Genomic DNA, 22,768 nt, shown 5'->3' on the forward strand with positions numbered 1-22,768 from the left:
ATGTGGAGATGCCAGCGTTGGACTGGGATAAACACAGTAAAAAGTCTCATAACACCAGGTTAAAGTCCAACAAGTTTACTTGATAGTAAACCCACAAGCTTTCGGAAACAGTGATCCTTTGTCAGGCGTGTGGAAAATTCTGATCAGAGAAGGGCACGTAAAGGCACACAGAGTTTACAGAATACTGACTAGTGCCTTTATATGCCGTTCTCTGATCAGAACTTCCACGCACCTGATGAAGGAACAGTGTTTCTGAAAGCTTGTGGGTTTACTATCAATTAAACCTGTTGGACTTTAACCTGGTGTTATGAGACTTCTTACTTTAGAATCTAGAACCAGAGAACAGCCTCAAACAACAGAATAAACCATTTAGGACTAAGAACTGAATACTAAATTGCAGAACAGACTCAAAGGGTTGAATGGTCCATCCCCTACTCCGGGTTTCTACATTTCTACTTCTCCTCCCAAAATATGCTGTCTGTGACAGTGCGGCGCTCCCTCAGCACTGACCCTCCGACAGTGCGGCGCTCCCTCAGCACTGACCCTCCGACAGTGCGGCGCTCCCTCAGCACTGACCCTCCGACAGTGCGGCGCTCCCTCAGCACTGACCCTCCGACAGTGCGGCGCTCCCTCAGCACTGACCCTCCGACAGTGCGGCGCTCCCTCAATGCTGAGTCACAGGAGCCTGTGGCACACGTAAAGGCCAAAGAAACAGGAGCCTGTGGAGGATTTGAGATCAGAAGTCGAGATGCCTTACTGCATACGCCATTCAACAAGACATTGGCTGATCTTCCATCTCTAACTCACTGTCCCCACATCCCTCCATTTCCTCAACTTACAAGAAGCTCTCTTCTCAGTCTTGAATATATTCCACAACGGAGCTTCCACCGTTCTTCCAATTACAAACATTCACAACCGACTTAGCAAAGAGATTCCTCCTCACCTCAGCCCAAAATGGCCGACCCCTTATTTCGAGACTGTTCCGCCGTGTCCTCGATTCTCCTGATCAGGAGAAAAGACCCGTCAGCCCCCACCCTGCAAATCCTTTGTGAGTTTTTACACGTTTCACTGCGATCATCCCTCAATCTCCCAAACTCCAAAGAACACAAGGCCCCAATCTCTCCTCTTAACTCGGTAATCAATCTCGTAAACTTCCTCTGCGGCACTCCCACTGTGTAAAACATTTCGGTGCCCTGGGGGTGGGAGGTGGAGGGGGGATGGAAACTAAAAACGCTCGCAGTCGATTCACGAGACGCTGGGTGGACTGAGAGTTCAGACCGACAGAAACAGGCCCCAGGCCTCGGTCCTCAATCCACACATTTATTCTCAACATCAACATTTCAAACACAAAAACTACCAACTGTGACAGGAACTGTCATGGAAGCTGTCCTCGACATCAGGGACTCTTGGCAACGTTGTCCGCTCCCCACCCCGATCCCTAATCCGCTCGCCTGCAGGGAAGGGCAGAGGGCGCTCGGGGAAAGTCGGAGGAGGTTGGGGGTAGGAAGTTCTCTCAACCGATGTAGATCCGGTGGAAGTCGTTGGCTCCGAAGGCGGCGTTGCATTTGGGGCACTTGCGCTGCCGCGTGTCGTAGCGCGTCTTGACGCACTCAAAGCAGAAGACGTGGAAACACTTGGTCAGCACGGCATCCTTCTTCCTCATGTTGCAGCAGGGACATGTCAGCTTGGCCTGTCCCCGGGCGTGTGGGTGGAGAGGGGGTGAGGGCGAAGAGAGGGAGAGAGAAGCACAGGATGAGATTTCAGACGTAACTTTCAATCCCTTTGAAGCAGCATTCCCACTCCAATCCCTGGATAACGTGTCCCACATGCTGGACGAAGGCCCCTTGGAAAGACCAATCCTCCTGCGTCCACAAGCTAAGAAAATGGATCCCTCACACCAAGGTGAACACTGCAACCTAAAAATGGCCTCCCAGTTTCCCAATTACCCTCCCCCGAAATCTTTTCGCAGCCCACCCCAACACTCGAGACTCAAGAAAACGGACTGATCTAATCCAAGTGTAAACCTCTTTCCCCCCACCCTCACAGCAAACGGACCCATTCAGATCGCGTAACCTCAGTGAAAAGATAACGGGCTGGTCCTATAAGCATTAACCCCTAGGTGAAGGAAGGAACCAGCTACTCCCCATCCACCTCAAATGGACCTGCCCTTTCCGCCCTGGGAAAATGGATTAATCCAATCTCAGTCCCCCTCCCCACATCAGGCAGAGTGATGGATCACATCACTTTCCCTCACAGAATAGGGGTGGCTCTGGCTCTCCCCACGCCACTGGAATATGGTTTCATCCGCCTTTCAGTGCCCTTCAGCCCACCCACTGCTTCCCCCCCCATCAGAAAATAGACCAAATGGCACCTCATGTCCTAAAATTAGGCAAAGCTGCACTGATGAACCATTCTGAGTACAGCTCCCAACCTCACTGGAATATGGACTGGTTTCCATTGCTCCCCTATTGTCGATGTGATCATCACCCCACACATATCACAAAACCCAACACCATACCGACATTAAAGAGGGCAAACCGCTCCCTGCGATATGGATATCCCACTCCCCCTGGAATGTGGACAGATGCGCACAGGTGCTGTACCATCTCCCCAGTCCCTCCGCGCTGCGCCCCTCAGCACCATTTCCTGCATCAAAACTGCACCAATGTCCACACACCTTGTAATCTTTGATCTCCTCCATCAGGATCTCATCACAGTTGGTAAACATCTCTGGCTTCTTCTGTCGCTCCAACTTGCGACGCAGCTTCGAGATGTCTTCCTAAAATTAGAAAAAAGGAAAGTCATCTCACTATCCCACGTTGTCCAGGGCAACCACCTTCGCCACTCACTCGAGAGGGAGCTTTACTCTGTATCCAACCCCATGCTGTACCTGTCCTGGGTGCACTTAATACTAACAGTGGGTTATAAACCACTCCAGCATTGGCCACAGACATGTATACCTGTGCTCGCTTGTAGTTGAAGGTTTCTTTCTCCCGGGCCACACTGCTCTCAATGATGTTGTTCTGAACCTCAGACAGTTTCTTCTGATCAGCCTCTAGCTGCACTTTCAGATCCTCACCGAGCTGGGCAGCTTCCACTGCCTGGGACAGGGGAGAGAACACAGACGCAGCGATTAGACCGAGGGGAACAGGGACGCAGCGATTAGACCGAGGGGAACAGGGACACAGCGATTAGACTGAGGGGAACAGGGACGCAGCGGTTAGACCGAGGGGAACAGGGATGCAGCGATTAGACCGAGGGGAACAGGGACGCAGCGATTAGACCGAGGGGAACAGGGACGCAGCGATTAGACCGAGGGGAATAGGGACGCAGCGATTAGACTGAGGAGAAGGTGGCCCTCTCACCTTGCGTTTGTGCATGTCCAGGGTCTGGGTGCGAAGAGACAGCTCCTTCTCCATGGCCGTGAGGTTAGTCTGCAGTAACTGTTCCTTTTCCTCTAACTTCTTCACAACCTGGAGCTGTGCATCGACCTGGAGAGAGAGAGAGAGGGAGAGGGGGGAAACTGAGAGTGAGCTCAGGAGCGAGAAAATACAGCAACACTGAGGAAGAGGAGATAAAAAAAATTTGTTTATTTATTAGTGTCACACGTTATCACCGCAATGAGATTAGTGTGAAAATCCCCTAGTCTCCACACTCTGGTGCCTGTTCAGCTACACTGAGGGAGGTTATGGGTCTGTACAGGAGGATAGGATCTATAGGTGACCCTTCTGCACTGTAAGGTTTCTATGATTCTGCGAACATGCGGGTGAGAGGAAGGAGGGATGGGTGGGGGTGGGCAAGGCAGAGGGTGGCATGGCTGAGAGATGGGGGCAGAGGGGGGAGGGACAGGGCAGATGGGGCCAGACGGAGGAATAATATACAAGAACAAGGGTGAATACAAGAGAGGTGGATCCTAACTGGTGAACAGTGCCCCCTCTACCCCAGCTCTCGCTGACCTGGGTTTTTAAGGTCAGGACCTGGTCTCCCAACTCCTCCTTCTCCTCCTTCAGCAGCTTGTGAATCTGGTTGGATTTGATTCGCTCAGACATCAGCTTGAAGTTGGCGTCATCCTTCTCGCGGAGTTGCTGCATCAGACGGATATTCTGTTCCTGCATGTCCTCGAATGCCTGGCCCGTCACATCCATCTCCGACAGCAGAGCTTCTTCCTCCTGGGACAGAGGGAGAGAAAGAGAGACTGTCACCTCCTGAACAGTCCGTGTGTGTCTCAGTGTCGGCTCCTGAACAGTCCGCCTGTGTCTCAGTGTCGGCTCCTATACTGTCCGCCTGTGTCTCAGTGTCACCTCCTGAACAGTCCGTGTGTGTCTCAGTATCGGCTCCTGAACAGTCCATGTGTGTCCCAGTCTCAGCTACTGTACAGTCCATGTGTGTCTCAGTGTCTCATTGTCAACTCCTGTACAGGAATCACAATTACAAAGTGAAGCTTAATATTTTTCAGATTAATTTGTATTCTGAATTTTCCTTCGACAGATGGGTCAGTAAAAGAGGGACACTCTCATTACCCAACTGCAAATCATCACACCTCCAAACATCACTCAAGTCTTTGTTACCTCCAAACTTGGCTATTCTAATACTGCCCAGATCAGTTTCCCATTCTCAACCATCTGTAACCTTCAGCACATCTAACACTTGGCTATCCTGCATTTCAAGTCCAGTTGAAGCATCACCCCTGTGCTCACTGACCTCACCCACTCCCAAATAGTGCCTCCATTTTTAATGTTTTGTATCCTTGTGTTCAAATTCTTCCATAGCCTTACCATCTTCCTCTCTCAGTAATCTCCTCCAGTCCCACACCCCTCCCTATCTGTCTACCATCCAACAGCCCCCATAACCCTTGCTATTATTGTAATCTCCTCCATCCCCCACCCACTCCTTACTTCTGTAACCTCCCTCATCTCCTACACCTTTCCCTGTCTCTGTAAGCTCCCCCAGCCCCACACCTCTCCCTATCTCTGTAACCTCCTCCAGCTCCTTCACCTCTCCCTATCTCTGTAACCTCCTCTAGCCTCACACCCCTCCCTCTCTGCTCTCCATTTTCAGCCTCTTATAGACACTTCGATTTGAATTGTAGCAGGATTATTGGGCCATCTCTTCAATTCCAAAATGCTCAGCTCTAGAATTCCCTCCTGGGACCACATCTCCTCTCTTTTTCTCTCTTTCCTCCTTTTAAGTTGTTCCTGAAAACCTGCCATATTAGCCAAGCATTTGATAACCTGTCCTAATGTCTCCATATGTGGTTTGCTTGTAAATTATGTTTGATAGCTGGTCCTATGAAGCTCCTTGGGCTGTTTTATGATGTTATGGGCGCCATCAAAAGGTATTTGTGATTGCTCTTCTCGATACTGTTTGACAGTTTTAATGTAGTCTCTGTCTCAGTGGATAGATGTTACTGCTCCGGTCTCCCTCCTCCTCCCCCCCTGCTCCGGTCTCCTTCCTCCTCCCCCCCTGCTCCAGTCTCCCTCCTCCTCTCCCCCTGCTCCAGTCCCCCTCCTCCTCCCCCCCCCGCTCCGGTCTCCCTCCTCCTCTCCCCCTCTTCTGGTCTGCCTCCTTCTCTCCCTCAAGGATTTGACCCTTCACCTTGGTCCTCTCACCTGCTTCGCCATGGCAACCTTTTTGAGCATGTGCTCCATTTGCTCATCCACCAGCTTCATTCGGCGCAGAGCCTCCACATCTGCCATCTTCTTCCCCTCGTGTCTCTCCTTCTCCTCCAATTCCTTCAAACGCTGCCTCAGGCTTTCCAACTGGAACAGAAATGCTGGCAGTGAGGGGGAGAGAGCCAGCCCATCGCCATGGTAACCACCCCGCCCGTGGTCCCATCCCCACAGTGACCGCTCAGCCCCTATCCATCACCATGGTAACCACCCTGCTCCCGTCCCCATAGTGACCATTCTGCCCCCATCCCATCACTATGATAACCACCCAGGTACCTGTTTCATCACCATGGTAACCACCTGGGTCCCTGTCCCTTCACCATGGTAACCACCCAGCTCCCTGTCCCTTTGCCACGGTAACCACCCAGCTACCTGCCACTTCATCATGGCAAAGAAGGAGACTCCCTCTATAAACAAGGTCCCAGACAGAGACAGAAAATCCTTCAATACACAGGACCCAAGACCGAGGGAGACCCCCTCAATATAGAGGGTCCTAGGTAGTGAGAGAATCTCTCTTTAAAGAGGGATCCGACAGTGAAATTCCAAATGCCGAAAAGTTCTGTTAAAAGGTATCTAGGATCCTGCAAGTCCAGACTGCATTCTGAATGCTGTGTACAGTTTTGGTCTCCATATCATGAACAGAACCTCTCCAACTTTATCTTGAACTTACTCAATGACTGAACAACTGGAGTCGGAAATTCCAAAGATTCACCCTTTTGAGTGAAGAGGATCCTCCTCATCTCAGTCCAGAACATCTCCTTACTCTGAGACTGTGACACTTAGTTCTAGGCTCTCCAAACACGGAGAAAACAAACCAAGGAGTTTTCCAGCTCTTCCTTCCAGGTGGGATCATTTCGTCGAAGTAGACACACATTGCCGGTTTTCCAGAAGTGGAGCAGGCAAGTCATGCCTCAGGGAAGTCCCACCAGTGGCCAATGTCAAGTCAGCTATGCCACTGGTAAACTTTTATGCTGGGATGGAGCTGAGTAGCATGGTGGCACAGTGGTTCACACTGCTGTCTCACAGTGCCAGGGACCCAGGTTCAATACTGTCCATGGGTGACTGTGTAGGGTTTGCACATTCTCCCAGGTGGGTTTACTCTGGGTGCTCCAGTTTCCTCCTACAGCCCAAAGATGTACAGATTAGGTGGGCTGGCCATGCTAAACTGCCCCTGATGTCCCAAGATAGGTTAGGGGGATAAGTGGCACTGTGATTGGTACTGCTGCCTCAGAGCTCCAGGGACTTGGGTTCGATTCCCGGCTTGGGTGACTACCGGTTTGCACGTTCTCCCAACATCTGTGTGGATTTCCTCCGGGTGCTCCGGTTTCCTACCACAGTCCAAAGATGTGCAGGTTAGGTGTATTGGCCATGCTAAATTGCCCCTTAGCGTCCCTGGATGCATAGGTTAGAGGGAATAGCGGGGTAAATATGTGGGGTTATGGCCATAAGGCCTAGGTGGGACTGTTGTCAGTGCAGACTCGATGGGCTGAATGGCCTCCTTCTGCACTGTAGGGATTTTATGATTTTGTGTGTGGGATTACAGGGAAAGGACGACAGAGCACAGGCCTACGCAAGATATTCTGTCAAAGAGTTGGTGCCCACTTGATGAGCTGAATGGCCTCTTCTGCTCGTTAGGGGTTTGGTGGTTCAATGATTCGAATTTTGGCCAAAGCCTAAGCACAGATTCTGTCAAGTGCTCAAAGGATTTTATACATTTCAATCAGATCGCCTCTCGTTCTTCTAAACTGCTGGGAATATAGACGTAGTCCTCTTCATCTCTCAGCCCTCTCACCCTTGGAAGCTGTCTAGGAAACCTCACTATTCTCTTGCCGGGGGGAGGGTTGGGGGGGAATGCTAGATCCTTCCCTAGGTTAGGAGACCAAAACTATTCAAGACCCTCACAAAAGCACAGCTGCTGCAAGGTTCCCTCGCTCAAACTTGCTTGCAATAAAGACTAACTGACTACTGGCCCTCCAATTCCCCTTGGGCCAGCTGCTCTGAAGAGCGGTTGTCACAGGTATTCTTCTTAAACACAACCTCCTCTCTCCACTCCAGCACCTCCACCCCCAACCACACAGTAATCCTACTCCACGCTCCAGCACTCTCACCTCTGCCTTCGCCCTCTTCTCCGACGCCATCAGTTGAACCTTGTCCCGCTGCTCCTTCGGGGACGAGCGGTACATGTCCAACAAGAGCTTCATCTCCTTCTGGCTCTCCTGAGCTCTCCTGTACATGACGAACAGTATAGCACAGCAGTTAGGTTACTGGACTGGGCACCGGAGGCCCTGGGGGAAGCCACAGATATTGAGTTCAAATCCCAGCAACTGGGCAGAGGGGGAATTTAAATTCACTTCTTCATATTAAAAAATGAGTTTCAGTGATGGTGACCATGAAACGTCTGGATGGTCAGAAAAATCCATCTGCTTCATTGAGGAAATTTGCCGTCTACATCTGGTTGACCCACCCCAAACCCACAGCAACATGGCTGATGCTGAATTCCCCCCTGAAATGGACCTAGTCACTCAGTTGTATGCAAAAGGTTATAAACAGCAATAATTGATAATCCTGACAGCAATGGGGCAGCACGGTGGCACAGTGGTTAGCACTGCTGCCTGAGCATCAAGAATTAGAGGGCACAGATTCAAAATAGTGAGCAAAAGGAGTAGTGCTCATAAGGATTTTTTTTTCATCCACAGTGTGGCTGGAGCCTGAAACGAGCTCCCGTCGAGGGTGGTGGAGGCAGCTTCCATTGAAGTATTGGAAAGCGAATTGGATGGCTATCTGAGAAGAAAGAACGTGTGAGGGTCCTGGGGAAAGGCAGGGGAATGGGCCAGTGCTGAGTAAATGGGCCGAATAGCCTCCTTCTGCACTCTAATGATTCTGTGATCTTACACTTGCATCAGACTTCAGATATTCCAGACTTGGAGCACTTGCGTACAGTTCCAGTCAATATATACCTCAGTTAGACGCATTTGGAACACCGTGCACAGTTCCGGCCTCCATATATTTTAGTTAGATAATATTTGGAGTACCATGCACAGTTCCAGTCTCTATATGCTTTGATTAATTATATTTGGATTAGCAGGCAGTTCCAGTCTCTACATACCTTGGTTAGACCACATTTAGAGCACTTGATACAGTTTTTATAAGCAATTTACAGTGTTGACTTACTTCAGCTCCCCTCTGAGCTGTTTGACCATCTCTGCCTCCTTCTTCTTGATATCTTCTGGCTTGCTCCGTTCTCTCTCCTTCTCTGTCTTGTCCTTCTCTCGCTCTTTTTCTGCCTCTTTCTCCCTCCCCTTCTCCCTGGCCCTCTCTCTCTCCTTCTCTCGCCTCTCTCGCTCCCTCTCTTTCTCTTTCTCCTCTTCCTGCTGCTTCCTGGCCTTGGCAGCCTCGGCCTCCTCCTTCTCCCTCTTGCTGCCGGACTCCTCAGGCTCCTGCTTGACTTCCGGAGGTTCCTCCTTGACTGACTCTGTTCCGGCCTGAAGCTGTGATCCGCTGGCTCCCCGTGACCGGATCTGGGAGGAGGAATAAGAAATGGAAATGGGCGTATACGTTTCCAGCAAGCACACAGGCAGTCAACTCAAATGGGTTTACATCAACCTCACCAGAATGCCTTCATCTACTCCCAGTACTGGATCAGGAAAGGCCCAGGCTGTGGCCTGTACTGGCTTCATTGATCTCATCCAGCCATGGAAAGGAGATTTACCAGAACAGTCCCGGGGAACGAGCAATCTCAGTTAATGCGGAGAGACTTGAGAAGCTGGGATTGTTCCCCTTAAGAGCAGAGAAGGTTAAAAGGACATTTGATAAAGGTGTTCAAGAGCAGAGTGGATTTTGATAGGGAAAATAAGGAGAAACTGTCTCCACCGGCAGGACCAGATCAAAAGCGATCGACACAGGAACCAGGAGGCGGAGACAAGGAGAAAATAGCTTTTTCCCCACAGGGAGTTGTTAATGACCTGGTTTATGTTGTCTGTAAGGATGCCAGAAGCCAATCCAAGAATTACTATCCAAAAGAAATTGGACACATATTTGGATGGGATAAATTTACAGGGATATGGCCACGAAAAGCCTCATGTGGGAGACCAATCTGGAGAGTTCCTTCTGCGAGCCAGCACAGGCATGATGGGCCTCCGGCCTCCAGTGCACTGGAAGATTCTGCAATTGCGTTTTTTGACTCCTCTAAGGTCACAATTCCATTAATCATCCGTTCCTGACTGTGTCTCCTACCGCCCCCCCCGACTCCCGTGACGTACATAGCTCAGCTCCCACCACCGCCCCCCCCCCCCCCCCCCCCACCCCTTCCCTAACTTCAATCCCCTCACTTACCGCTCCCAGGTCACTGTGTGTCTCCCAGACTTTCCTGCGCACTTTGGCCAGCTCCGCATGGCTGTCCCGCAGTCTGCGCTTGTAACGCTGCACATCCCCCTTCAGCTGGTGGTTGTGGTTTTGGAGGCTGCTGATCAGGTGACGCATTTCCCGGTTGATGGGCCCTGAGGAGGGAGAGAATTTTAGAGCGGGTTTCAGCAGGGTGGAGGGAAAGTAGCAGGTCACCCACAAAGCCGTCGCAATGAGAGGGGGAGGGCTTTTCTGGAGGTGGAGGGGGCAAAGATCTATCTAGCATGGTCCTGAGGCCAATTCGCAGAACCGCCTTCACCTTTGTTCACTCACCCCCTCCTCCAATTCCCTTTAATCTCTCCAACTCTTCCCCTTAATGTACTTAAAAAATGTTAGGATTCTCCCCAATCCTGTTTGCAAGCCCTTTCTCATGGCACCTTTTGGCTCTTCCAACTGCTTTATTAAATTCCCTCTTGCACATTTTTATTCATTCGAGGGACATGGGATTGCTGGCTGGCCAGCATTTATTGCCCCATCCCTAGTTGCCCCTGGAGGGTAGCTGCAAGTGAACTACAATGCTGTCGCTTTGGGGTAACGTGCAGGAAAGGACTGCAGATTTCCTTCCCTAAAGGACAGTAGTGAACCAGATGGGTTTTTCCGACATCGACAATGGGGAATTTCACAGTAACTTCATTAAGTGTTAATGTAAGCCTTACTTGTGTCCAATAAAGTAACTTTGTGATTTTGTGGTCATCAGTAAATTCTTAGTTCCAGATTTTTTTTTAATCGAATTCAAATTCCACCAGCTGTCAGCATTCGAACTTGGGTCCCCAGAACATTAGCTGAGTTTCTGGATTAATAGTCTAGCGATAATACCACTAGGTATTATCGCTAGACTGGACTCCTATATTCTTCTAGGGCCACAGCTGAAGTGCTCCCTTTGAACTTACTAAAAGCCTTTCTCTCCTTCCTTATCCAGTCCTGAATGGTCCAAGAATATTTCCCTTGAACATAATACTCCTACATTTCACCCCACGGGGAACTCCATTCCCTCTTCGCCACCTCACCCTCTCCTCTCCCTTCCCCTCTCCCTTTCTCTCGCTCAGCTCCCCATTCCTACCTGCTTGCTCGTTGGCGGCCAGTGTTTGCTCAAACTCGATTCGCAGCATTTCGTACTCCTTGCGGACCTGAGCCAGGGTGTCCTCCAGCTGCATCACCTCTGTCCTCAGCTTCTTCTGCAGACCCACCTCGTCCCCCTGTAAAGCAGACAGCAGGCCATGTTAGGGGGTAGCACCAGAGTCGCACATCGACTCCCACCCCTGCCTCATCACGAGGACAGCATTTTGATCCTTTACCACATTGATCTCTCACCTCTTTCACTAGGGTCACACATTGACTCTTCAACCATTCCTTCCCAACCATCCAGAATCAAAAAACATTTTGCATCATCATTCCTATTTCCCTATGTTACAGGTTTTACTAACTGAGCTTCACCAGAATCACACTAACCCCTCCCTCTCTTCAGCAGGGTCACAGAGTGACTCCTCACTGACCTTGCCCATTGGGGAGTCACAGAGCAGGAAATGCCCAGGCTCCAAAGTGGGCCTAGTGTCCAGTTAGCCAATCTCGCACAACTGAGGCCAACTCACAGACGGTGGGTGAGGGGGCTAGGAATCAGAGATTTGGGGGAGGGAGGGCACTCACCTCCATTTGCTCCACTTGGCGCTGGTGCGTGGTTCGGGTGGCAAAGAGCAGATTGCGGGCATCATCCATCTGGGCCTTCAGCTGCAGGCTCTCGTTGTAAAGTACTGAGAATTGGGATTGAAGGCAGCGAAATTCCGGGGAATCCTTCACCATCTCATTGGCAAGAGTCTTCAGCTGATCCTAGGGAGAGGAGAAGACAGAAAACATGAACAGGGTTAGCGCGAGAGCCCCCGCGACAGCGAACGAGATGAGTGGTAATTCAAAAGGGGAGGGTCCAGGGAGAGGGGGATTTATTGGACAAAGGAGTCTGAAGTCACCCTCAGTTTCTCGTTGTCCCCTGTCACCAATTGGAGATCTTGTCGCATCTTCTCTAGCTCCGAGAGACGGTTCAAGGCCAACTCCTTGTTCTCCTCCAAATCAGAGTTCATCTCTTCAAACTACAGGGAACAAACATAATCGAGACAAAAATACCTTGAGTCCTGCGTGCAGCTGTGGTCACCTCATTACAGAACTAGATATAATTGTACTAGGGAGGGTGCAGAGGAAATTTAAGAGAATGTTGCCACCCAGGACTGTAAAATTGCCGCTATCAGCAAAGATTCAGGTAGGCCAGGATTGTCCTCCTTGGAACAGAGGAGGCTGAGGGGAGATTTGACTAAGATGTACTAAATGGTGATGCAGCCAGGATGGAGTGGATGGGAACGCCCTAAAAAAGCAGCAAAGTTCAGTGGCTAGGGGAAAACAGATTTAAACTGATTTGTAAGAAGCTTAGAGGGGAGATTAGGAAAAATGCTTTCACCCAAGAGGTTGTGGTAGTCTGGAACTCAGTGACTGAAAGGTGAGTGGCAGCAGAAACCCTCAACTCTTTAATAAGATGTCTGCAATGTGCACCGCAAGTGCCATCACCTACAGGAATACAGATCAAAATGTTGGAAAGTGGGATTATGTTGGGTAGATAGAAAGACAGACAATCCCAAATGTCCCTAAACTGACAAAGTGTGATAGACTCCCACTCAGGGCTGGCTCTCCCAGTCACACAGTGTTCGCAATGAGGAATACCTTTCTTGCATTGATGGTCACTGTCCCACCGTACAGATTGCTCGATCCCCCGTAAACCTTGTAACCTTTCGATTTCACCTGGATAAGAGAGACAGAGAATGTGACAATAACTCATGATACTTGTTCTGGGGGTGTTTGATGGGGACAGTGAAGAGGTAGTTTTGTTCCATATCTAACCCCGTGCTGTACTTGTCCTGGGAGTGTTTGATAGGGATAGTGTAGAGGGAGCTTTACTCTGTATCTAATCCTGTGCCGCACCTCCTGGGAGTATTGATGAGAACTGCCAGCCACCTGATGAAATGACAGGCTGTCCCGAAAGCTTGAGGCTTTTGCTACAAATAAACCAGTTTGGACTTTAAACTGGTGTTGTGGGATTGCTTTCAGTGTTGATGAGAACAGTGTAGAAGGAGTCTTCTCTGTATCTAACCCCATGCTGTACCTGTGCAGTAAGTATTTGATGGGGACAGTGTAGAGGGAGCTCTATTCTGTATCTAACCCCGTGCTGTACCTGTCCTGGGAGTGTTTGATGGGGACAGTGTAGAGGGAGCTTTACTCTGTATCTAACCCCGTGCTGTACCTGTCCTGGGAGTGTTTGATGGGGACAGTGTAGAGGGAGCTTTACTCTGTACCTAACCCTGTGCTGTTCTTGCTGACACTGGGTATGAAGTGGGGAACTCATTCCCAGGGTATAACTCCGTTCTCTCTGTATTGAACCCAGTCGCTCTTCTTACGCACCCGCTCCAGCACCTCCGCCAGGTGCCTGTTCAGTCGCTGCTCCCGTTTGCGAATTTTGTCTGTGTCCCACTGCAGGTCCTCGATGGTGGTCTGCATGTCAGACAGACGGCTCTCTGCCTCCTCCAACTTCCCCTGGAGCTCCGAGAACTGAGGGCACAAAGAGCAGAGCTTAGTGAGGGGGAGAACGGGGGGGGGAAGAGCAGCGAAAGAGGTCAGTAAGGGAAAGCAAACGGGAGACAGGGTGAGGGGTGGGCCATCGGGGCAGAGAGAGGGGGAGGGACAGAAAGAGGGAAAAAGGAGAGAATCTTTACTGGATTGATTTCCCGGTGCAGCATAAATCCCAGGAACATTAACATAACAGATCTGAAAACAGGACCATCAGCAGAGGGGGAGGAATAAATCTGGGCGAATGGTTACCTCCTTATTTAATTATTATTGTTGCTTCCCCCCTCAGCCATCCAAACTTCAGCTTCATCCAACCTCTTGCCCGTTCCCTGAAACCACCAAACCTTCCATCCTCTGATCCTTCCTCAACCCTTATACCCACTCCTGGTCTCTGCTTCCCTCATTTCCCCTGAACCCCACACTACATTTCCCCTCCTCTGTTCTTGCCTCCTGTGACATTTTGCGGTGTTTCTCTCGGAGGAAGTCAGTCAGCTCCAGCAGCCTCCGGTTCTCCCTCGACAGAAGTGAGTTCAGATCCCTCAACGCCTCTTCCAGCTGGGGGGACCCTGGACAGTGAACAGGAACAAGATTCAACACGAGTACTGGAGGGAGACACAGAAAACTCAAGTTTAAACATCGGGACTATGTTTGAGGGCGTCACGGTGGCACAATGGTTAGCGCTGGGGCTCAGGTTCAATTCCAGCCTCGGGTCACTGTCTGTGTGGACTTTGCACATTCTCCTCGTGTCTGCGTGGGTTTCCTCCCACAGTCCAAAGATGTGCGGGTTAGGTGAACTGTCAATGCTAAATTCCCCGTTAGTGTCAGGGGAACTAGAAGGGTAAGTGCGTGGGTTACAGGGATTGGGTCTGGGTGGGATTGTTGTTGGTGCAGGCTCGATGGGCCAAACGGCCTCCTGCTGCACTGTAGGGTGTGTGTGTGCGTGTGTGTGTGTGCGTGTGTGTGTGTGTGCGTGCGCGTGTGTGTGTGTGCGTGTGCGCCTTCGTACCACAAAGGGTGAAGGATCAGATTGACATGACACTGGGATGTGAGTGTGACGGCTGCTGGCATGGAACTTCTTCAGACTGATTACCAGGATGGCAGGATTGTGCTTCGAGAAGAGATTAGATCAAACGAGCCTGTATTCACCTGAGTTTAGAAGAATGAGAGAGGATCTGATTGAAACTTATAAAAATTTCACTTCTAACTGGTGAGGAGGATGGTAGGAGGCTATAAGGCAATTTGGACAAATTGTACAAGTGAGCAAACACATGGCAGATGCAAAGTGGATAAACGTGAAGTTATCCACTTTAGTAGAATAACAGAATGGCAAATTATTTAAATGGCGATGGATTGAAAACTGCTGATTTACAAAAGAGACCTGGGTGTCCTTGTAAGTTTATTTATTAGTGTCACAAGTAGGCATCCATTAACACTGCAATGAATTTACTGTGTCGCCACACTCCAGTGCCTGTTTGGGTACACTGAGGAAGAATTTAGCGTGGTCGATGCACCTAACCAGCAAGTCTTTCGGACTGTGGGAGGAAACCGGGGCACCTGGAGGAAACCCACACGGATGCAGGAAAAACTCCGCACAGGCAGTGACCCAAGCCGAAAATCAAATCCTGGTGCACTGAGACAGCAGCGTGAACCACTACGCCACCACACCAGTGACTGAAAGTAAGCTTGCAGGTACAACAAGCAGTCAGGAAGACAAATGGGGTACATTGGCCTTTACTGCAAGAGGCTTTTCAATGCAGAGCAAGGCTGCGTTGCTGCGGCTGTACAGAATCTTGGCGAAACCACACCTGGAGTATTGTGTGCAGTTTTAGTCTCCTTATCTAAGCAAGAATATGCTTTTCACAGACGGAACTCAGCAAAGCTTCACCCGATTGATTAGAAGTACGGCAGGATTGTGGTATGATGTTAGATTGGATTAACTGGGCCTATATTCAGTGGAGTTTAGAAGAATGAGAAGGGACCTGATTAAAAAATTCTGACAGGGCCGGATGCACGAATGTTTTTCCCCAAGCTAGGGAAGGAGCATGGGGGTGGGGGGGAGTGGAATGTGGAAGGAGGGTCTGGAACAAGGGATCACAATTTCAGGATACAGGGTAGACCATTTAGGACTGAGATGGGGAAATATTTCTTCACTCAGACGATGCTAAACCTCTGGAATTCTCTCCAAGTGAAGATGTAGAGGTCAAATCAGTGAATATAAAAAAAAAGAGATAAATAGATTTTTAGACTCGAAAGGCATCGAGGGCTCTGGAGAGGGTACAGTAAGAAGTCTCACAACACCAGGTTTATTCGGCAGCACAAGCTTTCGGAAGGAGCCCGAGACTCTGAAAGCTAGTGCTGCCAAATAAATCTGTTGGACTTTAAGCTGGTTTTGTGAGACTTCTTACTGTGCCCACCCCAGTCCAACACCGGAATCTCCACATTCTGGAGAGAGTGCCAGAGTATTTTCTTTTATTCATTCATGGAACATGGGTGTTGCTGTTGGGCCAGCATTTATTGCCCATCCCTAGTTATCCTTTAGAGAGCAATTGAGAGTCAACCACATTGCTGTGGCTCTGGATGTCGGCCAGAACAGGTGAGGATGGTAGATTTCCTTCCCTAAAGAATATTAGTGAACCAGATGGTTTCATAGTCATTAGTAGATTCTTAATTCCAGATTTTTTTAAATTGAATTCAAAATCCACCATCTGCTGTGGTGGGATTCGAACCTGGGGCCCCAGAACATTAGCTGAGTTTCTGGATTAACAGTCTAACGATAATTCCACTAGGCTTTTGCCTCCCCTTAAAAGCATGATAAGGAGATAGAGGAGCAGCCATGAATTTCTATGTTGCAGCAGGCACGAGGGGCTGAATGGCCTTTTCCTGCTGCTATGTCCTTTCTTTGTAAGAGTGGGAATCTTCTCACCCTTGTTGCTGATGCACTCGACCAGCTGGTTGATCCGAAGCCTCAGCTTCTCGAAGATGTCGACTGTGCTGGACACGGCCTGTCTGGAGAACATCACCCGGTCCTGGAGCTGCATTTCCATTTCCTCGCTGGTGCTGCTGGCCAACATTGCCAGGAAGGGCAACGCGTTCTCACTCTGTCCATCCCTGCACCCTGTCAGGAAAGGCAGACAGGACTCACATTTAAACAGAGGCTTTCACAGCCCTGCACAGTAGCTATCTGCATTTATACAGTGCCCTTAACATTGCATAAAATCCACGTACGCTTCACAGGAGCACAAGACAGGAAGGTGATGCCCAGCAAATTTAAGGAGAGGTTAGGAGGGTAACTGATAGCACAGTCACAGAGGTAGATACTAAACCAAATGAGCAGGCCGAGACCGAGAGATAAGAAGCAAGACAGGGACTGCAAAATGTCTAAACAGAGTGGAGGAGTGGAGGAGAGGAGGAGCATGAGAGAGAGAGAAAGGGAGGCGAGGGGGCTGGGGAGGGAAGGATGGCCGAGGTGGGGGTGAGGGGGGCCAGCGGAGAGCAGGGTCGGGGTAGGGGAGAGAGCACATGGGGGAGAATGGCAGGAGCAGAACGGAGTGGGGGGGGGGTGCAGGGGGAGAGGGACGTGGAGAGATATGTAGAGAGTGGGAGGCAGAGATTAAGTGAGATTTTTGTAAGTTGCGCTCAGATAGATGAAGACCGGGGTCTTCACCACTCACACCCCTTTGCAACAGTTTTGAATACACAGCTCGCCATGGGTTACCTCTCTCTCTCTCCTCCCGGCGCTCCCGCTCCTGGTTACTGTCAGAGTCAGGCTCCGGGTCAGACACAACAAGCATCTTCTTCTCAGGCAGTGCATCCCGGCTCACATGCTCCTGCTCCAGATCCCAACGCTGCAGGATAATCCGCACATTCTCATCAAACTGTGGGAACAAGATCCACTTCAGCAACAAGACCGGGAGTCACCATCTGACTTTTCACCCACCAACGTCAATCCACTTCACGCTCAGTCTGAGCAATGGAATGAATTTCATTCTGTATCTAACCCCGTGCTGTACCTGTCCTGGGAGTGTTTGATGGGGACAGTGTAGAGGGAGCTTTACTCTGTATCTAACTCGTGCTGTACCTGTCCTGGGAGTGTTTGATGGGGACAGTGTAGAGAGAGCTTTACTCTGTATCTAACCCCGTGCTGTACCTGTCCTGGGAGTGTTTGATGGGCATGATGTGGAGATGCCAGCGTTGGACTGGGGTAAACACAGTAAGAATTCTCACACCACCAGGTTAAAGTCCAACAGGTTTATTTGGTAGCAAACACCACTAGCTTTCGGAGCGCTGCTCCTTCGTCAGGTGAGTGGGAAGTTCTGATCACAGATACAGCATATAAAGACACACACACAATGTACAGAATACTGATTAGAATGCAAATCTTGATAATTAATCAAGTCTTAAAGATGTAGACGATTTGGGTGGAGATAGCATTAAGCATAGGTTAAACATATTAAACATATAAAAAATTTACAGAATACTGATTAAAATGCCAGTCTTTACAGTTAATCAAGTCTTAAAGGTGCAGACCATGTGAGTGGAGATAGCATTAAGCACAAGTTAAAGAGATGTGTATTGTCTCCAGACAGTACAGTTACTGAGATTTTGCAAACCCTGCCAAGCTGTAGGGGTTACAGATAGTGTGACATGAACCCAAGATCCCGGTTGAGGCCGTCCTCATGGGTGCAGAACTTGGCTGAGCAGAGACTGATAGCCAAGTTCCGCACACGATGACGGCCTCAACCGGGATCTTGGGTTCATGTCATACTACCTGTAACCCCCACAAATTGGTGGAGCTTGCAAAATCTCACTAACTGTACTGTCTGGAGACAATACACATCTCTTTAACCTGTGCTTAATGCTATCTCCACTCACATGGTCTGCACCTTTAAGGCTTGATTATCTGTAAAGATTTGCATTCTAATCAGTATTCTGTACACTGTGTGTGTGTGCCTTTCCAAGCCTCGTCTGTGATCAGAACTTCCCACTCACCTGACAAAGGAGCAGCGCTCCGAAAACTAGTGGCGTTTGCTACCAAATGAACCTGTTGGACTTTAACCTGGTGTTGTGAGGCTTCTTACAGTGTTTGATGGGACAGTGGAGAGGGAGTTTACTCTATATCTAACCCCATGCCTGTCTTGGGAGTATTTGATAGAAACAGTACAGAGGGAGTTTACTCTGTATCTAACCCCATGCTGTGCCTGTCGTGGGAGTGTTTGATGGGGTCAGTGTAGAGGGAGCTTTAGTTTGGGGGCGTTTAAGAGATTGGTGGATAGGTTTATGGACGAAAAGGGATTGGTTTAGATTAGTGGGTCAATGTTTTTTTTTAAAAATAAGACTGGTCGGCGCAACATTGTGGGCCGAAGGGCCTGTTCCGCGCTGTAATGTTCTATGTTCTATGTTTTACTCTGTATCTAACCCCGTGCTGTACCTGTCCTGGGAGTGTTTGATGGAGACAGTACAGAGGGAGCTTTACTCTGTATCTAACCCCGTGCTGTGAGTGTTTGACTGCACTGTGCCCACTGTACCTGGCACCAGTAGCGGTTCAAGATGAGGAGGGTGGCATCGTCTGTCGCCTGCCGTTTCACCAGCTTCTCAATTTGTTCCCTCAGCTCGTCCTCAATGCTCTGGCGCTGATCTATCACCTCAGCAAGCTTCCGGTTTTTACTCTGGAGAGTCCGGATGTCAAGCTCCTCCTGATCGAGAGATAACGGAACAAGAGGTGAGTCTCACAACACCAGGTTAAAGTCCAACAGGTTCATTTGGTAGCAAACGCCACTTGCTTTCGGAGTGCTGCTCCTTCGTCAGGTGAGTGGGAAGTTCTGATCACAGACGGGGCATAGAAAGGCACAAACACAGTGTACAGAATACTGATTAGAATGCGAGTCTTTACAGCTAATCAAGTTTTAAAAGTTGTAGACAATGTGAATGGAGATAGCATTAAGCACAAGTTAAAGAGATGTGTATTGTCTCCAGACAGTACAGTAAGTGAGATTTTGCAAACCCTGACAAGTTGTGAAGGTTACAGATAGTGTGGCATGAACCCAAGATCCCGTTGAGGATGTCCTCATTAGTGCAGAACTTGGCTCAGCAGACCTGCTTCTGGGGTTTCACAGAGAGATACTGAAGCCTCCCTCTGAACACACAAAGAGCATAAAAGATCCACCTCAATCTCCAATTTGTGTTAGAATCATAGAATCTGTACAGTGCAGGAGACCATTCGGCCCATCAGGTCTGCACCGACCTCAACCCCACCCAGGCCCTATTCCCGTTTCCCCTCATAATTACCCTGCTAATCCCCATGACACTTGGGTTAATTTAGCATTAGTTAATTTAGGTATTGCGTTCGCCTGATCTCATATACATTGTGGGAATGAGCTCAGCATTCAGTTCTGCTCTTTATCTGATAGTGATGTTATTCTAATAAAGTAAATATGGAGAAACTGATTCCAGTGGCAGTGCTGATCAGTAACCAGACGGCACAGACTAAAGAGAATTGACAAAAGAACTAAAGGGAAGGATGAGGGAAAATGTTTTTATTTTCACACAGCAAGTTGTTGTGATCTGGAATGCACTGCCTGAAAAGGCAGCGGAAGTAGAATGAATAATAACTTTCAAAAGGATACAGATATCAGGTTATGGGGAAACAGCAGTGGCGGGGGGTGGGGGTGGGGGTGGGGGGTGGGGGGAGGCAGCAGGACTAATCGTACAGTTTGACTTCTTTTATTGATTTTTTAAAAAATTTATTCGTGTCACAAGTAAGCTCACATTAACACTGCAATGAAGTTAGTGTGAAAATCTCCCCGTCGCCACACTCTGGCGCCTGTTCAGGTACTTTAAGGGAGAATTTAGCACGAACAATGCACCTAACCAGCACATCTTTCAGACTGTGGGAGGAAAGCAGAGCACCCGGAGGAAACCCACGCAGACACAGGGAGAACGTACAGACTGCACACAGATAGTGACCCAAGCCGGGAATTGCATGCAGGTGTTTGGCGCTCTGAGGCAGCAGTGCTAACCACTGTGCCATCCATCACTCGCGGGGCATAGGGCCCATCCGAAAGTTCAGCATTTGCAGCGCTCAGGAAGATGGTCTTGAAGCGGCTTCCTGGACCACTTCAGCAGGGCAATTAAGAGTCAAACATATTGTTGTGTGCCAGGAGTCACAGGTAGGTCAGATCAGCTAAGGACAGCAGATTTCTTTCCTTTAAAGGCATTAGCGAACCAGGTTTGTTTTTAGAGCAATCCAGCAGTTTCATGCTATTACTGAGGCCATCTATTTTACTTCATGAATTGAATTGGGATCAGAGCCTGTGTCTCTCATTTGATCCACCAGGCTACTTGTCCAGTAACATAACCCCTACCTAACCAAATCCTTATGTCACACTGAACATCCCTTACCGTGGAGGTGTCACTCCCCAACTTGATGGTCTCAACTTTGGCTCCTGAACTTCCAGCAGGCTCCTCCAGGTTGGCCGACTTTTCAGGAGGCGCCGCGGAATGAGCCTCCGCCATGGGACGCTTGCTGCCTACGCCCGGCATCTCTCTTTCCTTCATGGCAGGGATTGTGAAGAGGCTGTCCAGGCAGGACTGAGCTACCCGGGGGGTTTCGAGTCAGTCACTGGAAGGCAGAGGAGAAAACAAATCATCGCGGTTCTTTTAAATAGAATCAGAGTCCACAAGCACAGTAACAGGCCATTCGACCCAACGGCTCCGTGCTGGGGCTTGCATTCTACACAAGCCACTTCCGATCCCTCTTTAATATATCCTTCAATTCCTTTCTCCCTCTTCTGTCTATCCAACCTCCCCTTAAAGGCTTTGACATGATTCATCTCACCCAGTCCCCATGGTAACAACTTTCAAATTCTCACCGCTCCCTGGGTAAAGAAGTTTCTCCCGAATTCTCAACAGGGCTTATTCGAGATTACCTAACATTGGCCACTCCCAGCCCTCTAGTCAACCCACAAGGAAGAACATCATCTTTATGTCCAGCCCATTAGCGTCAGTCACGGTAGCTCAGTGGAGGTGGGCACGAACTCTCGCCCCAGAGGCAGAAGGATCTGGTTCAAAGTTCCAGGCAAACCCTGGACTTCCTTCATAGAGATATTTAACTATAGTGGGCATCACATTGCATTTACAGCCACAGAAAGGGGACAGTCGGGGCAGACCTGGTTCTGATCTCCCTCCACCACCACTGGAAAGATCTTCCCTCAGTCTGGTACCATCAGGAGATGGCAGGGACACAGTGGGGGGGATGTTCATTCGGCCCATCCAGCCTGTGCGGGCACTTGGATAGATTCAACCCCATTAATTCAACCCTTCACCTCTCCCATGATTGTGTGAATGTTTCCCTCTTGAGGGATGGCTGGGCTGATTTCCCTGATCCAGGCTCCAGTCCCCCACCTCCCCGAGAGGACTCAGCTCCAGCCGCCTCGGCCCCACTCTCTGCTTTGGCCTCAAACCCGGAAGTGAGGCGGCTCCTCAATCCGGGTGAGCGGGTGGGCGGGGGGAGGCGAGGCCGGAAGTGAACAAAGGTCACCGGAAGGAAGGCTGGCCTGCGCTCGGCACCGACGATGTCGGCATCAACGCCTGCGCAGTCCGTTCCTTTGGCTACTGCGTCAGGAAGAGCCGGCTGCGCGGCCAGGATGAAAGATGGCGTCGGTCGAATAATCACAAACCGTTGCCCTCCCTGCTTTGTCGGCTGGGGCACATTCCGACGCACGCGCAGAGTTGCAGTGGCCGGCTGACAATGACATCATCGGTGTCTTTGCGCATGCGTGTTCTGGTGCTCTTGAACAAGGGGAGGGTGGTGTGGTGTTGGCTTCTTTGTTGGAGGTTCAGGAGTGCTTTACTGTCAGGGACTCTCTGTACCCTTTCAGTGCTGGTATTCCAGTTGATATTAGGGCAGTTGAAGCCCCCACCATTACTACCCTATTGCTTCTACACTCAGAAATCTGTCTATGTATTTGCCCTTTAACTCCCTTCCAATATTTGACTTATCATTGTCACAAAGAGTCATAGAGCGATATGGCATGGAAACAGACCCTTCGGCCCAACATGGCCCTGCCGACCCATGGAGCCCCCCCCAGCCAGTCCCA

The 22,768-nt window shown here is 49.8% G+C and overlaps 1 protein-coding gene across 1 annotated transcript; it reads right to left on the reverse strand.

The window, feature by feature from the left end:
• Positions 1-1,306: 1,306 nt before the first annotated feature.
• On the reverse strand, positions 1,307-22,150 carry LOC145348148 (E3 ubiquitin-protein ligase BRE1A-like). The gene is made up of 20 exons (XM_080196312.1): positions 21,995-22,150; positions 21,072-21,291; positions 19,199-19,366; positions 17,389-17,548; positions 16,597-16,788; positions 14,121-14,239; positions 13,509-13,655; positions 12,774-12,851; positions 12,032-12,151; positions 11,715-11,894; positions 11,131-11,266; positions 10,002-10,165; positions 8,841-9,187; positions 7,778-7,895; positions 5,610-5,759; positions 3,957-4,169; positions 3,366-3,491; positions 2,961-3,101; positions 2,678-2,779; positions 1,307-1,690 (listed from the first exon to the last, which is right to left on the reverse strand). Exons 2-20 carry the CDS (start codon positions 21,225-21,227, stop codon positions 1,514-1,516), a joined length of 2,994 nt encoding a protein of 997 aa, XP_080052438.1. The 5' UTR covers positions 21,228-21,291; positions 21,995-22,150; the 3' UTR covers positions 1,307-1,513.
• Between the last annotated feature and the right edge of the window lie 618 nt (positions 22,151-22,768).

Source organism: Carcharhinus amblyrhynchos, chromosome 9 (genome assembly GCF_965287045.1).
Source record: "Carcharhinus amblyrhynchos chromosome 9, sCarAmb.v2.hapA, whole genome shotgun sequence".
Classification (NCBI taxonomy): Eukaryota; Metazoa; Chordata; class Chondrichthyes; order Carcharhiniformes; family Carcharhinidae; genus Carcharhinus; species Carcharhinus amblyrhynchos.

Coding starts and splice junctions, on each gene's coding strand:
- LOC145348148 (XM_080196312.1), bottom strand. CDS start 21,227: ATGAAGGAAAGAGAGATGCCGGGCGTAGGCAGCAAGCGTCCCATGGCG. Junction 3,492..3,956: donor TCCTGACCTTAAAAACCCAG/GTCAGCGAGAGC, acceptor CTCTCTCTCCAG/GTCGATGCACAGCTCCAGGT. Junction 2,780..2,960: donor TCAACTACAAGCGAGCACAG/GTATACATGTCT, acceptor TTCTAATTTTAG/GAAGACATCTCGAAGCTGCG.